Source organism: Centroberyx affinis, unplaced genomic scaffold (genome assembly GCF_046629955.1).
Source record: "Centroberyx affinis isolate AG114_WGS23_722 - 3 ecotype Tasmania unplaced genomic scaffold, CSIRO-AGI_Caff_v1 ptg001738l_1, whole genome shotgun sequence".
NCBI classification, from domain to species: domain Eukaryota; kingdom Metazoa; phylum Chordata; class Actinopteri; order Beryciformes; family Berycidae; genus Centroberyx; species Centroberyx affinis.
In genome coordinates, this window is record NW_027280142.1 from 838953 (window position 1) to 853465 (window position 14513).

Genomic DNA, 14513 nt, shown 5'->3' on the forward strand with positions numbered 1-14513 from the left:
CAAAGTATTATATTTCACACAATCTGATTTAAGGAAAACATTTTCTAAAATGCCCTGCCAGGCAGGGTAATTTATTCGCATTTACTATGAAAACATACAATATCACACAAGATAATTGAAGCATGGAAATTTGGGCATTTGCTGTATAATCACACAAACGCACTCCCATCATCTACAGTTTTTCTTATTTATGTGATGGTGCCCAGAAAAGAGCAATAGAAAGGCAAGTCTTCTGCTTTTAGCCCAGTTTTCTGTTGAAACAATAGATACATAAAAGAACCATCTTTACTAAATGCAATGGACAACAGTAAATTATGAGCAATTATGTGAGCCCGGGGCCTAGCCTGTCTTTGCGTTTTGCCTGCATTACTGTCATTGCCCTGCTTAGCAAACACTAGTCATTTCCTTGGACAACAACAGACTAGCCAAGGCTACAATTATAAATAAAGAAAACAAAACACAAAGAAAAATTATCAAAAAGAAAATAATATACAGAACATAATGTTGGTTCTCTTCATGTGTCTCCTTATTTGGACCTATATAGAGTGGCGCTATACTGGTCGGCTAAGCCAATTTAAAAGGTATTGGTCTCTAATTACTTCTGTGCAGAAACTGGGTTCACTGCTTGGCTCATGGGTTGAGGGGAGAGACCATCTGTGAGAGTTAACTCACATCACAGTCTTTGACCTTGTAGCGGAGTAAGAATGCGGTGCAGAACGCAGCGTTAAGTATATGACTAGAATTCTTTACACACTAAATTCACCTGTACATCATATGAAACTGCTGCGACACACACTGTATGTGATCTAAATGGGAATATTTGCTATATAACTTCAGTGCTGCAGTTTGTCTCAGGTGCAACACGTTCTGAGGAAGTCATTTCCAGTTTTATGCCCTAGGTCTAAATCTATGATGAATGATTGTTGGTGGCCCGACTGAATGACGCAGAAATGAAACCCAAAGCTAAAAAAACTGGTTCTTCAGGTACAGCCACTGAGCATTAATGAAGCACAGCATGGAAAGACTTTACTAAGTAAAATATAAAATGTGACATTTGGATATAAGACCTCAGGTGTAACGGCGGGTCTCTCTTCAAATAATTGTATTACATTTCCCATGAAGAACACAAACCCGATCTGCAAGATTAGGTTGTATGAAATAACAGCGTCTAAACTCCCTGTGACTATTCCAGTTCCTTGGAAACGCATGAAGGGAGAACAGGATCCTGATGCCAAGACACTCTTGGCATACTGACGCAGAACTCATACCGGGTAGAACTCATTAAAAGAAGTTAACCATATAATTGATCTTTTTGCCACTTTCCTTCTCTTGAAAACTTTACGCCAGGAATTGTTCTCTTGTATGATAGGCTGTTGACAACGTGCTAACAGAAATGTGGGAGGTGTGTTTGTGACACAGTGGAAACTTTATGTTCAATGACATGTAAACATTGCATTCATTTCCTCCTGGAAAAAGTATGTCAAACATCTGTCATATGCCTATGGAAATGTTCGACAACATCTCCAATTGTTACCCATTAGATATCCCATCAATGGTACAAAGTCATCTTTACAGACTGCAGGCTCAGCTGTGCAATCCATGGCCTGTTTCTTTGCTGCTTTTTGCTTTCTGTCACCTTATTATACTGTAGTTGGTCTTTGCCTCCTGAACATTTTCTGAGGCAAATGTCCCATACTTTGACATTTTCCTAACTAGAATTTTAATCAAATATGATTTTATCAATAATGTTCAAGATGGTGCCACAGAGTAGAATGATGCATACAGAACCCCACACCACAGCATCTCAAATTTTTCTCTTGTAACAACTGAATGTTTTCAAATTTTTGACAAGCCAGCAAGGCTGTACCAATGAGCAATGACCTATTCATACACTCCCAATTCTATGCTCTTCTGCAACCCATGAGCCAAGCGTGTCCTACTACTGACATAAACCACTGAAGCACAGAGTGGATCACAACCGTTTTTATAAGCCCCTCCAATCCCCCGGCCCTACTGCCACTCCTTTCCACTCCCCCACCTCATCCCCTCAATCCTTCCTGGGTGGGTTGGCTTTGAATTTCCGTCTTCCAAAGTCCATGGTGGTAGTAGTGGTGGTGGTGGTGGAGGGGTTTAAACAGGGACTGAACCTCCCTCCCCACGCAGTGTGTTTGTAGAATGTGTAGTCCACTAGCTGGCTCACCTGCTAGGGAGCACTTGCTTAAAAACACAAGCTTCTCTCACTCCTGGGCTATGCTCCTCAGCACGTACTTGACTGTGTAGGCAAATGCTGCGAAGCCTACAATCACAAACAGGTTGGCTAGAGCCCCACCTAGCAGTCCATGGTTGCGATTGGCCTGCTGCAGGCCAGGGGCAGGGTTGGCGCCCCCCAGGGGGACGGGCCCTCCATTGAGGACAGGGAGGCCGTAGTGGGCGTGTTGAGGGTCGCCGTCGGGCACCACATCAGGAAGGGGGAGGGGCTGAGTGCGGGCGCTCAACTCCTCCTGCGCCTTCTGTTTCTGCTTCATCTCCTGGTGGATAGATGGAGAAAGATGGGGAGAAATTAAACCAACAAAGAGAAAAAGGAGTGGAGAATGTGGCAAGTTAGAGATCACCTCACACTTACATCGACTACATCAGGAAACAGCTCACAGAACACTTTGTCCTTGAGGTTGAAGGCCAAGCTTTGGGCTGACAGCTGTCTTTTCTGGAAAAGAAATAAAATGCGCACCAAATATTAGAGACAACAAAAGCCGTTTGTCTAACTGTGCTGCATATATGATCATTTGTTGCTTGTACTCACTGTGTAGTCAGAGGTCTCGATGCTGCCCAGGGTGGGACCTTTCTCCACCATGAAGCTGAGCAGGCCAGTGAGGATAGTGGATACAGACCATGCAGGGTTCCATGTGTCTGGATGGAAGTCTGTAATGGACAGACATAACCTGCGGTGGAATAGACAGACTTAGTTAGACTTGAGTCTAGGCACAGTCTATTGCAGGAGTTAAGTTAAAAGAGCAAAGTGGTACAGCTTTCAAATTCCAAGACAATAACCAAAGTAATTTAAAACAAAATCTTATCAAGCAGTACAAATCCTGAAATCACAGCAGTAGTCACATACTGGCTGAATTAACAAAAATAACATCAATAACATCAGTGAGGCAAAATTAACCACCATGTTCTTACCGAGTATTACATTTGAATCTCCCGTTTGGTGTTATCATGTAGATACTGGGTGGTTTAAAAGGGAATTCCCGGGGGAATATGAGTTTTCCGTGGTAATATCCTCCTATGGAAAACAGATCAGTTTATGATGACACATTACATCAATGAAGTGAAAATACAGAATGAGCTATATCAATCATTGTAATCCTAGGGGAGACATGAGTCAGCAGAGACTCACTCATCAGTTTTAACTTGTTTCCTTATATGCCATATTACAGGCTGTAACATTTCCAGAGAAACTGCAGAGGTCTGTGTTAAGCAAGTTGTCTAAATAGTCACATGAACACAAGCTACTTGAAGACAATGTGTGTGGCATTCAGTAAGTTTTACCTTCATATGGAGTTTTCTCAGGACCTCTAACAACATAGTGCCTACAGAAGACAAAAAAGGTTTCTGTTAGCTAGAGAAGGCTTTTTTTTACTGGTTTTTCCATGTCTGAAATAACAAGCACGTAATTCATGACAAGCTGCAACAAGCTTGGCGCTTTGAGAAGGCCTGGTGGTCATGTCACATTTTGTCATTTCAGTCAGTGGTTTCAATCGAAACACTGAACTTCTGGCACAATAATAAGGCTACTTTCAATTTATCCAGTTTCCTGTTTGGATGATTGACTCCTGTGAGATTGACTGGACTCTATCTAATATCTCTTGAATCCTTAATTTGTCTTTGGTTTACTCATACAAATTGAGTCAATCAGAGGTTTCACCAACTTTATCATCAATCTGGACCAGAAATCCAGCTCTAGACGTGTGCTTCTGTTGGATTCGGATCATCCAGGCCTTTGGCCTTGTAGGCCTTATTCTGGGCTTAGTGGTTCACTGGACCTGAACTTCATATTGCCATGCCACCCAAAGGAAGTTCCAACAACAATCCAGAGGAGACTATCTCCATGGCTCAGGTGCGTGAATTACTTATTTTTGTTGGATTACATGACTTTTGTATTTGCTTATAATGCATATTGAGGTGAGATTCCTTCTATAAGCCTCTAGGGGTTTTCTAAATCTCACCGGCACAATTTGCTTCTTCTCTTTTGTTGTTGTGTTTTTGCTGCTTTGTTTTATTGTGCAAAATAAATAAATAAAAATAAATAAATAAATAAATATATATAGGCACAGATCTGGTGAGACAGATAATCTAGGCTGCAAAGCAATCAAACCCAGAGAAAAACATTCATTGGTTTCAATCAGGAAACAGATTTTTTTGCGCAATAAATAAAGAGATCACATAATATATTGATTTTCTATGTCTTTATTTTTCCCACAGCGCAGCCGAGGGCATCAAGAGGCATATTCAGGTAAGGCAAGGAGGCAGTCAGTCAGTCAGTCATCAACACTTCGTAAGACGGCCTCTCGCCTATAGGGTAAATGACTCCCACACAGTGAGTCCCACTCTCTGCTGTCAATTTACGAACATCCATGTCATTTGTAGTGCCCTACAAACTTTACCAGTAGGTTATGTTATTATCTTGTACAAGGTAATTTAACAGATAACCGTGTTGCGCTACCTGAGCATCACATTGAATGCGATGCTTCCGCTAGCGTGAGCAGCTAGCATCGCATTGAATTGAACTGACCTGAACACACACGCCATGGTCCTCTACAGGATCTGTGCTTGTTGTGTTTTAAAACAGCTAAACATTGCCAAACAATCATCCCTGAAAAATTATTTAATCACACTGCACAGCATTAGGGACCAACAGTGATGAGAGTGATGAAGTAAGACACAGACTTAGCTAAGTGTTGAAGTGGGACAGATGAGATGCATGCTGCAACAGCACAAATAAACAGAAATCATGTCAAGTATTCAGACCTGAAAGAAAAAGTCTCCTGACAAAAGTACATTGTGATCTCTTATAAATATATTTTAATGTTGAGGGGCATGTTAAGTTAAATTCCTTGCTTTGGTAAAGAAAATCAAAGCTATTTCAGCTTTGGTTGGCTAATAAAGAACAACAAAAAGGGGTTACTTGCTGCTAAACAAAAGTTAACAGCTGCTTGTCAAAAAAGGGATGAAGTTTAGCTAGTAAGACAGACAACATAGCAGGAAGCTGGGTAGAAACTTGGCTCCGGCCACCAGCTGAATGATGGATTTTGTCTGTGACTGGTAGGTAAGTGTCCTCTACTAGCCACTTTGATAGATAAACAACCATTGTTTGGAAGTTACTTTATATTCTAAATAAATAAATAAAAATTAATTTTCTATTAGTCACTGTAATTGGGGGATGAAAAAGTTGTCGTGAGAGGGCATCTTCCACAGAAAACAACAATAACCACAGTAAAAATGTAACCTTGGCTTAGAATGAACTAATGTTTCCACTATCCACAGAATACGTGTTTTCTGTCACAAGAGCTGGACGGTTTCCCAAAGATTCTCCTGTGCAGTGTAAAGATGAAATGCTGTGTAAAAGGCAATCAACAAATAGCAGTGGAAATTGATTGTGCTTCTGTTTATCCCTACTCTGTACAATGATTTCAACTGTGTTAAGACGGCTATATATTCATCAATACAGGCACAGATTATATGAGAATATTAGTCTGTTAGTCTGACAACAAAATTCTCCCTAGACACACTGGCCAGCAATAACTTTTCCTAGCACAACCTATGGAATACATTCAACATACAAACCAGAGACAACTAGGGTAGTTTTGTTGGGAATCCACTAGTCTAGCACATATGTATGCGCACATTTGATTTTCAAATGTGCCTGTAAGAGACAATGGAATTCTTGGATTCATCAAATTTGAGGTTTGTGTAATGATGCAAACCCAATCCATTTGCTTGAGAGTCCATTCATTATTTAAAGGTGACCTAGTGACAAAATCTCAGATCTGGTGGTTGGGCTAACTCTGCTGATTATATAAAACATAACAAGGCTATAACAAGGCTAGAGCACTGAAATGTAACCTGTATTTGCCTTGGTAGCAATTTCTAGCTTTAGGCCTTGCAAGAATGGAGACCTTACCATTCTAGGATGTTGGAGGGGAGAGGTTCTGCACAGATGTAAGGCACAGGGTCTTTTTTTATCCTGAGGTAATCCTGCTTCAGTCGCTGAGTGGCTGTGGTCGGAGCTCTCTTATTCCCGTTGTTGTTCATCTATGGATGTGGAGGACACACAACAGGAAGATATTTCACTCCACACGTTTATACCAAACCAGGCAGCTATCTCAATTGAACAGTGACATGATGAATCAATATGATTGCCTCCTACATTCAAGGTGAGAAATATTCTGTTGTACAACAAGTTGTTTCCAGTCAACTAATTTGACAGGAGGTAATACATGAGTGCTGATATTACTACAGTACAACAGCACTGGGACGTTTTACAATATGTATCACTCTGCTTTACAGGTGTAAAGCAGAGTGATACATAGGTGTAAACAGTTTATGGAATTCGGTGGAATTCTGAGGGAATTGTTTTGGCGGAGAAGAATAAAAGAGAAAAATCATAGGCCTAATCTGTTGTCTCACATTGCCATTACTTGATTAATATCTTTGTTTATAGAACTGTTGTATGAAAGCAATACCACACTCAGTAGAACAGCACAACCTCGAGCTTAAATAACATAACCTACAGAAAAGTCTACTGCTAATGATAGAGGTGCAGTGGTAACTGGATAGACCCAATGTAACCAAGGCAACTTCAATGCAGCCTGTACCACTATCCTGTAGCTACTCCCACTACCATGTAGCTAGCTTATAATATAATGCCAGAATAAGTTGCTCTTGAAGTAGGTTAACTGTGTTATAAGGTGTCAGTCGTCACTTCCTAGTAGTACAATAGTTCCTTAACGCTACCTAGTCGGCTATGTTAGCTGACGTTGATCCGCTAGTTCGCAAGCTAGCAAACGTTAGCTCATCGGCTAACTAAGACGAGTCGGTCGACATTGGTATCGGAATGGCTAGTTAGTTTGCTACTAAACAAGGAGTGAACACCAACTTCGAAAGACAGAAAACGTCGCTTTATGTAGTTTTTTAAATCACTGAAACCAAACTCTCCAAATGTATAGGTTAACGTCAGTCAGGTTAAGTAAGTTAGCGAGCTTCAGATGTTAGTCCTGTCGGTGTATGTTAGCCAGCGAGCCGGCTAACTTAGGCCACAGCTATGTTTAGCTACCTAGCAGCTAGCGCGAACAGTCCTATTACCAACGACAACTGACCTACAAATCTTTTGTGTATACATACTAGAAAGCATGTACATACCTCTCCAGAGACCCCGGTGAAATTAGCGATTCGTGGCTACACCCAATATAAGGCTGTTGTTTCTGTTGTCAAACCCAAACGAGCCGATGATGACACCGACGTAGCGTTAGCTATCGCCAGATCGCCAGCAGGAGCAAAAAATGTCACTTCCGGTCTTCTTCTTCTTCTGTGTTGTGACGATTGGCAAATAACTCATGGAGATCATTACTGTCACCAGTTGATCTGGAATGATACCTACATTATCATCTTTGGAAAAACCTCCAGTCGTATTTAATCAATCCTGTTAACTAACCATAAACTTCACTCTTAATATCCATCACTCATCCATACAAACCTACACTACCATCACCCACACGCATGGGCCTGAGGCAATATTAATTCATCTCTCAATGTCTTTGAGGACCTTCTCTGCAGACACCATCTCACCATTTTACTTCTGCTTCGAATGTAAGCTTGCAAGCATAAGGCTTCTGGCTGCTTCATTTTAAAGCCAAAAGTATATAAAAAAAACCCACAGAAAATAAAGAAGGACAATTACAAAACTACATTGCTCCATGTGAATTATTTTTGCTGTCTTTTTTATTACAGCCACCAGTTGCAAAAATCATTTGAAATCATTTCACTTGTCATGCCAGTATACATGTGGTTGCTCATCTAGAACTGACAAAAAGTCTGAACACAAAACATTACAAACAACTTGGCAAGATGTCAGGTGCTGTGACAAAAAACATAGGCCTAATAAAGATAATTACCATTGCTGCATAGCAACTATTTCTGCTGTTAATTTATTGCCGCCATCAATTACTAAAATTGGTGTCAAGTCAACTGAAATAAGGCTTGTACAACAGGACAAACAATTTGAACTATACACGTAACATTTTGAGATGGCCTAGGTTAATCATCTTAAACATCTTTTCATTAAACATATCAATATTAATTGCTGGCTATTGCAGCAGATAAGGACAATTACATGCCTGGTGTTAGATTTGTTTGTTTAACTTGTGCCTGCAAGTTTTGACCATCAGCTTACAGCTTGCAGTAAATCTGCAGCATCAAGGAGTCTCTTTTGAGGCTACAGCAGCCTCACTCTTCTCTCCAAGGAGAAGTCTTCTTCTGTTTTGATCATGTGACTGAAGAGCTGCTTAGTGGCCTCTATGACTTCTGGCAGAGGCTGAACTGTAAACTCCTTCTCCTCAACTTCTCGGGCTGGAGAGACGCAAGGAGAGAAAACTCGCGAAAGACGCCAACACAGGAGATGTCACCTGCAACAGGGGATACTGAAGTCACCACTAAGGGATTTTGTCCATTTGCAGGGCAATCTGGAGACTGTAGTGTCCAGTCTGCTGGTTTTGTTTGCCTTTTGCATTTATATCAGTGAATAACACATGAGCCCCTTTCCCCCAACAAAACATACAGGCCATTAAACCAGCAAATAGACCTACTGGAGTCTCCAATAACCTGCAATTCATTATTCAGCCAGAAGGGCAAAGCAGAGAAAGACCTATTTGTATTTTTCTCCCCAGTAATTAATCTCTGCTATATGAACCCATGAAAGCAAAGTCCCACTGCTGGAAAAGCACAGTGTGGTGGAGTTCCTCAGTCTCGTTCTGTGGCACGTAGCTACAAGGTCTTACCAGCTCACTTTTCTTATTATAAGACCCTTACTGTTCAATGTACAAATTGACAGGTAAAAAGCTGTACTTGAAGCTTCAATTGTATTTTATACTTTTTTTTTTTGGAAAAGCACACTCCTAGATGGGACCTTATGTTGTTAGAGGTCCTGAAGTATAATTTACCCAGAACAGAAAATGAGGAACTCGGGAAGAGAGGGAAAGAGTAGTGAGCATCCTGTCCATTTCACTCCTACATGGTCCTAGGTGCAATCGTCTCTCTTCTAAGCATTCAGCTCACCATGAAGTGATAACTGTCTATATATATATGCTCAGCAGCAGTCAGCTCCAATCCACAATTCATAATATGAAGCTTGGTGTGTTGTACTCACCTGAGTGTTTCTCTTTGTTGTGTGTTTGTGCACAAGGGATTTTTGTAAAGTGTTAATAGAAACTGCTTCTTTTTTAGATTATGGATTTCTGCATATATGTGATTGCTGGATTGCAGGTGAGTCTCCATTTTAGGACATATTTATGAATATGACAGAGACTTCAGTGAAATTCTGAATCCCTCGAAATTCCCTCAAAATATATCAAAAATATAGATCAAGACAGCTCCAGATATTCCCAGAGAGTATGTGAGAGAGTGTGTAAAAGACAAAGACACCCTAAAAAACACCAACACCACCAGAGCAGAGAAGAGAGAGAGAGTATTACACTAATCCCCTAGTAAGACGGCCCAGGATGCTTCACTCACTCTATCCCGAACATCCTTGGATTTTACCCTCCTGCTGCCCCTGGAAACCCCTGTAGTGACAGAAGCAATGATATGTCAGTCACTTTTTTATTTTCCCACTTGGACATATACTGTTTTTCTTCAGTGTGAGGTGAGGAATAGACATCCAGACAGTTCTGACAACATTTTTCAGTGATGGTATGGCAATGTTTGTGAGATCACATAAATGTGTTACACACTCAGGACACTGAATTATTCAAGGCACGTTGTTGCCGCCGCTGGCTAAAACCTGAGGCTCAATTTGATGCACATAAAATAAAGATCCTTAACACTCAAGTGGTCTTCAAATAGCTGCACATAAAAGTGTATTGTGTTGACATTGGAGTGAAATCCAAGCTTGAAGCCACTTGACACTCTGAGAGGTGTGCAAGTGTCTGGACTTTTATATTTGTTATCATGACAGTAATACTTTTACTGCTTTGAATAAGCCATGTACGAACCAACAGTTTGTTATAGACCAAAAGAGATACCAGATCCCCAAAAATAACATTCTCCCAACATTTGCCAATGTTTCCACAAACTTACATTTCTACAAATTACAGTAATTACCATTTGCCAGTGAATGATTCAGAGCAATTGTCTTTTTTTGACCTCTTCAAAACATTAGAGCAATGTTGGCAGAATGTTGTCAGTAAGAGATGAGACAGGAAACAGAAATGAGAGCAACAAGCAGGGAGCAGGGTTAGTTCATCAAGAGTTTTTCAGTTTTATTTTATGCATTTTTTCCCCTCAGTGCTTCTAAAGACAAGGAAGAAAGTATGCCAAAGATATTCAAATGTCAGTGAACAGAAGGACGTCTCCAAGTAGTACAGGACTATTTGGCAGTTCTGCAATCTGACAGGTTGTTTTGGAAGCGAATATAAAGACATACATAAAACAGATCAGACAGTCAGGATCCGTGGTTGAATGCTGAGAGGCAGGCAGCTGGAGTTGAGTTAAAATGCACAAGCGTACTATTTACAGCATGTTTGCTTTTAAAAGCACCCTTTACCATTCCTATGTTAATACACACACCAATAGACACAACACTTAATACTTCAGCTAGGGCAAACGCCCTCGACAGTTTGGTCACAGTAGCTTCTCATCACCTCCAAGATTGAATCTACTTGCAGTACACTGAACTACTGCAGACTATCACCTGCCATATCAAAACCTCTCAAGTCGTATTTCTGCATTTCTTTAACCTCTTTTGAACATTTGAGTACACCAACAGTGTTTCTACCACTCTGTCACTTCACAAAGCAAGGTAAGACTATGTTGTATCTACTCTGAACATTTTCAGTAAAAAAAAAGGTGACATCATACAACGTTTGACACTTTCCCTTTCAAAAGTCTTTGGCAGAAGAAAATATAACCACGACATAAGAAAGTAATTCCAACACATTGAGAAATCTGTGAAATCTACAGGGAAAAGAAAACAGTGGTAACACTTTACTTTACAATGGCCTTATTCTAGTGTATTATACCTGTGTATTAACCTATAGGTTACTGTGTAGGTACTTGATGAAAATCTCCCTAATACATTATGTACTTACAACAGTGAAACACACCGTTCAAATGGCTTCATTAAAACAGTGTTGCTAACACCATTCTAAGTACATTATGCATTACCTACACAGTAATATTACAATACTTACAACACTTTTCCATAGGTTAATACACAGGTTAATACACTATCATTATAAAGTGTTACCAAAGCAGTTTGTATTTTTAAGCTTTGGTGGAAAAAATGACACAGAAGAGAAGGAAGCCACCACAGATTTAGTCTGTGGATGGAAGGATGGCAGAGAGGTACAAAAAGATAAAAACAAAAAACAAAAAAACAAGGAGAAATTTCTAACAGGAGGAGTCATGGTGACTCATGCTTTTTCCACAGGACTGCACGACAAGATAAAACCATACAAAAATATTTTATCATGCTCAGAATTCAGATAATGTTGACATTCTCAAAAATAATTCTGGCAAAGCATGCAGAGTAAAAGCATCGGCCAGCCAGCGGAGCCAGATATATCAGTCCTTTGACCCCACTAATGAAGAGATGTTCCCTCCGATGTGCTCAGTCATCTCACCACAGATATTGTAACATGGATGGGTATGTACAGCAAGGTGGAGATGCGGTTATACAGCCAGTCACCTCAGTTCTGTGAAGGGGAGTGAACAGAAGCACAGGGAAGTGGGAACCCTTTTGGGGCGAGATGTAAATCCTGTTTTCATACACTCCCTAACTGCACTGTCCAAAGACTTAGTCCTTGTAGCACAGGTTTGTCAGCACATCAACTTTGCAACTTAGCAAAGTTGCCATCATCATCATCAGTAAACACTGAATGACTGCCATTAATAAAGCAAAAACAGAATACACTGCCACTAGAATTTCACCAAAATCTCCCTCAAGATGGTGTGTTCAAATGCCTTTTGTAGTCATAGCTAGGTAAGGACATTCCAAAGGGACAATGAGAGCAAAATGTCTTTTCAAAGTGTTACATGATGTAAAAACTTTCTGTTAGTAATGCTAAGGAATGCTTTGAGATTCAAAAGAAAACCAGTAACGGAAACACAGATGAAAACTGCATCTGAGAATGCATTGCACTAGTCCTCCGGGGAGACGAACATAAATAAAAAAAACAAAAACAAAACACAAAATGATAGACCATAATTTGAGTGGACAAGACAAAATGTAAAAAAAAAAGCAACACTGATTGATAGAAAATAAAACAAAATTATAATACTGTAGATGGGAAAAGTGCACAGTTGTTTTTCTTTTTTTCTTTACATAACATATCATAATATCATAGTATTTAACTCTGTCTCTCAGTATTCTTTGACACATGCACTCGTTTACTCTCGTTCACTCAGTCACTCATCCGCTCACACACTCATAGTATCTTACAAAGCGGGCATTGGTCTCTCCCCCAAAAGCCCTTCAGTATTTTTGTCACAGTTTCACACCAAATTCCCCTCCCCTACTCTTCTCTATACACAGTAAACTACACCTCTACCATAGCTTGTCAGTTACTCGAAAGCACCTCTTTTATTAATGGAACAAATACCATTTTTTCACCTCATGCCACAGCACACAGTTTAAAGATTACCCATACAACTCCTAAATATATCTACATCTCTGATTAAGAAGAGATGGGTCCACTGGGTGTCATATGAATGGTCTGGATAGATATAAAGGATGGGGGGGGGTTAATGCAGTGAGATTCTTCAGAGGTACGAGCTATTAGCAATGACAAGCCAACAGTAAACCCACACCCTCCCAGAAAGGGGCGACACCACATTACTATAAGTTAGAGAATCACACTGTTAGCGAAACTCATTAGAATATGTATTAGCCAAAAAACAGATGTCATTTTACTGTGCGTATGATGTAGCTAGCATAGCATAGGTGACACCGAGTAATGGCGAAGCAGAAACGTAGTAGTAGTGATGAAGAAAAGTGGAGGTGGTGGCCGTGTTGTCAGTAGAGTCAGAACAGTCCATAATGGGCGTCCCTACGGCGAGATGCACCCCCGCAACAAGCAAGTGGTACGCTCCTCTCTCCTCAGATGCCCTGTTCCCGAGAAGTTGCTCGTAAGCCTAGATCTGGGATCAGTGTAACACTCACTACGGTAAATTAGGTAAAACTGAATTGAGATCAGTGTCTAGGGGCAACTTCGTCTACACTATCGCTTGAGATTCCCGGTGAGGAGGAATACATATAGGGCACACAAGCTATACTCATGGCTACAGCGGTGACCCCTAGCATTCCTCTATGGTGAGGCAGATGAATTCCTGGATGCACTTCCTATACTGCTGCTCAGTGGGGCTGCTGCTGGGGTATTGACCTGGCTGGCCCAAGGGAGGCTCCGCCTCTCGCATCTCCTCGTTCATCCGCGCTAGACGCAACCTGGAGGAGAGAGGAGAAGCAAAGGACAGATGCAGCAGGGGAAAAGAGGCAGAGGAGGAGGAGGGGGAGGAAAGACATGGAACCAGAAATGAGAGATATTGATAGAGGCAGGGAGGCAAGTGAGAAAGAGAGAAATGTAAGGGGAAAAGAAAAAAGGAGGGAGAGGCACGGGAGAGAAAAAGACGTTGAGGAAGAAGAGGAGGGGAGATATGTAGAGCAGATGGAGAGGTTGAGGTGGAAGGAGAGAGTGAACAAGGAAATGAAGTGAGGCAGTAAGGGGCAGCGAGGGAGATAGTTCAGTGGAAGTAGAGGAAAGGAATCAGATAAGGTGCAGAGGAATGGGAGCAGAAGACAGGAGAGAGAAGGGAGGGGAGGAGAGGGTAGAGACAGAAATGTCAAAAAACTTTGAGTAATATGCTGCAGGACATTCACCATCTGTTTACATAATAGAAGAAAATAATTAAATTCTGTGAAACCAATATTTAGGTATGTTTCATTCTATGGTGATGTTAGTTATACTGCGACATCCTACAAGACTTTGTATTACGGCACGGTCTGGTGCTGTTTAATGCTTTGCTCACATGTGAGCTATGGGTTACTATTTGTAAAAAAAAATGTTTATATCATCCTCCAAGTCGGATTTACATGAAAACATAAAAATATGGGATTTGTTGAGAGACACCAATTTCCCACACAGGGCATTTGGCACTGCCTACTACAATAACAGGAAAATTCCACCAAACTGCACCCAAGCGTGAAGGTGTGGAAATGTAGGAATGTTAAACAGGAACTTGCCAAT

At 40.8% G+C, this 14513-nt stretch overlaps 2 protein-coding genes across 2 annotated transcripts in view; both read right to left on the minus strand.

The window, feature by feature from the left end:
- Nucleotides 1-49: 49 nt before the first annotated feature.
- ube2j2 (ubiquitin-conjugating enzyme E2, J2 (UBC6 homolog, yeast)) lies at nucleotides 50-7544 on the minus strand. The gene is made up of 7 exons (XM_071528900.1): nucleotides 7420-7544; nucleotides 6182-6312; nucleotides 3550-3590; nucleotides 3181-3283; nucleotides 2801-2939; nucleotides 2624-2704; nucleotides 50-2528 (listed from the first exon to the last, which is right to left on the minus strand). Exons 2-7 carry the CDS (start codon nucleotides 6310-6312, stop codon nucleotides 2238-2240), a joined length of 786 nt encoding a protein of 261 aa, XP_071385001.1. The 5' UTR covers nucleotides 7420-7544; the 3' UTR covers nucleotides 50-2237.
- A 1038-nt stretch (nucleotides 7545-8582) lies between these two features.
- The window catches only part of LOC139651977 (arf-GAP with coiled-coil, ANK repeat and PH domain-containing protein 3-like), a 63730-nt gene continuing 57799 nt past the window's right edge, over nucleotides 8583-14513 (minus strand). The window contains exons 25-26 of the mRNA XM_071528885.1: nucleotides 9787-13714; nucleotides 8583-8681 (exon numbers count right to left, since the gene is read on the minus strand). Of these exons, the coding sequence (XP_071384986.1) occupies nucleotides 13567-13714 (148 nt within the window). The 3' untranslated portion in view covers nucleotides 8583-8681; nucleotides 9787-13566. The remainder of the gene's footprint in view (nucleotides 8682-9786; nucleotides 13715-14513) is intronic.

Coding starts and splice junctions, on each gene's coding strand:
- ube2j2 (XM_071528900.1), bottom strand. CDS start 6,312: ATGAACAACAACGGGAATAAGAGAGCTCCGACCACAGCCACTCAGCGA. Junction 3,591..6,181: donor CCCTCCAACATCCTAGAATG/GTAAGGTCTCCA, acceptor TGTCTTCTGTAG/GCACTATGTTGTTAGAGGTC. Junction 2,705..2,800: donor TCGAGACCTCTGACTACACA/GTGAGTACAAGC, acceptor TTTCTTTTCCAG/AAAAGACAGCTGTCAGCCCA.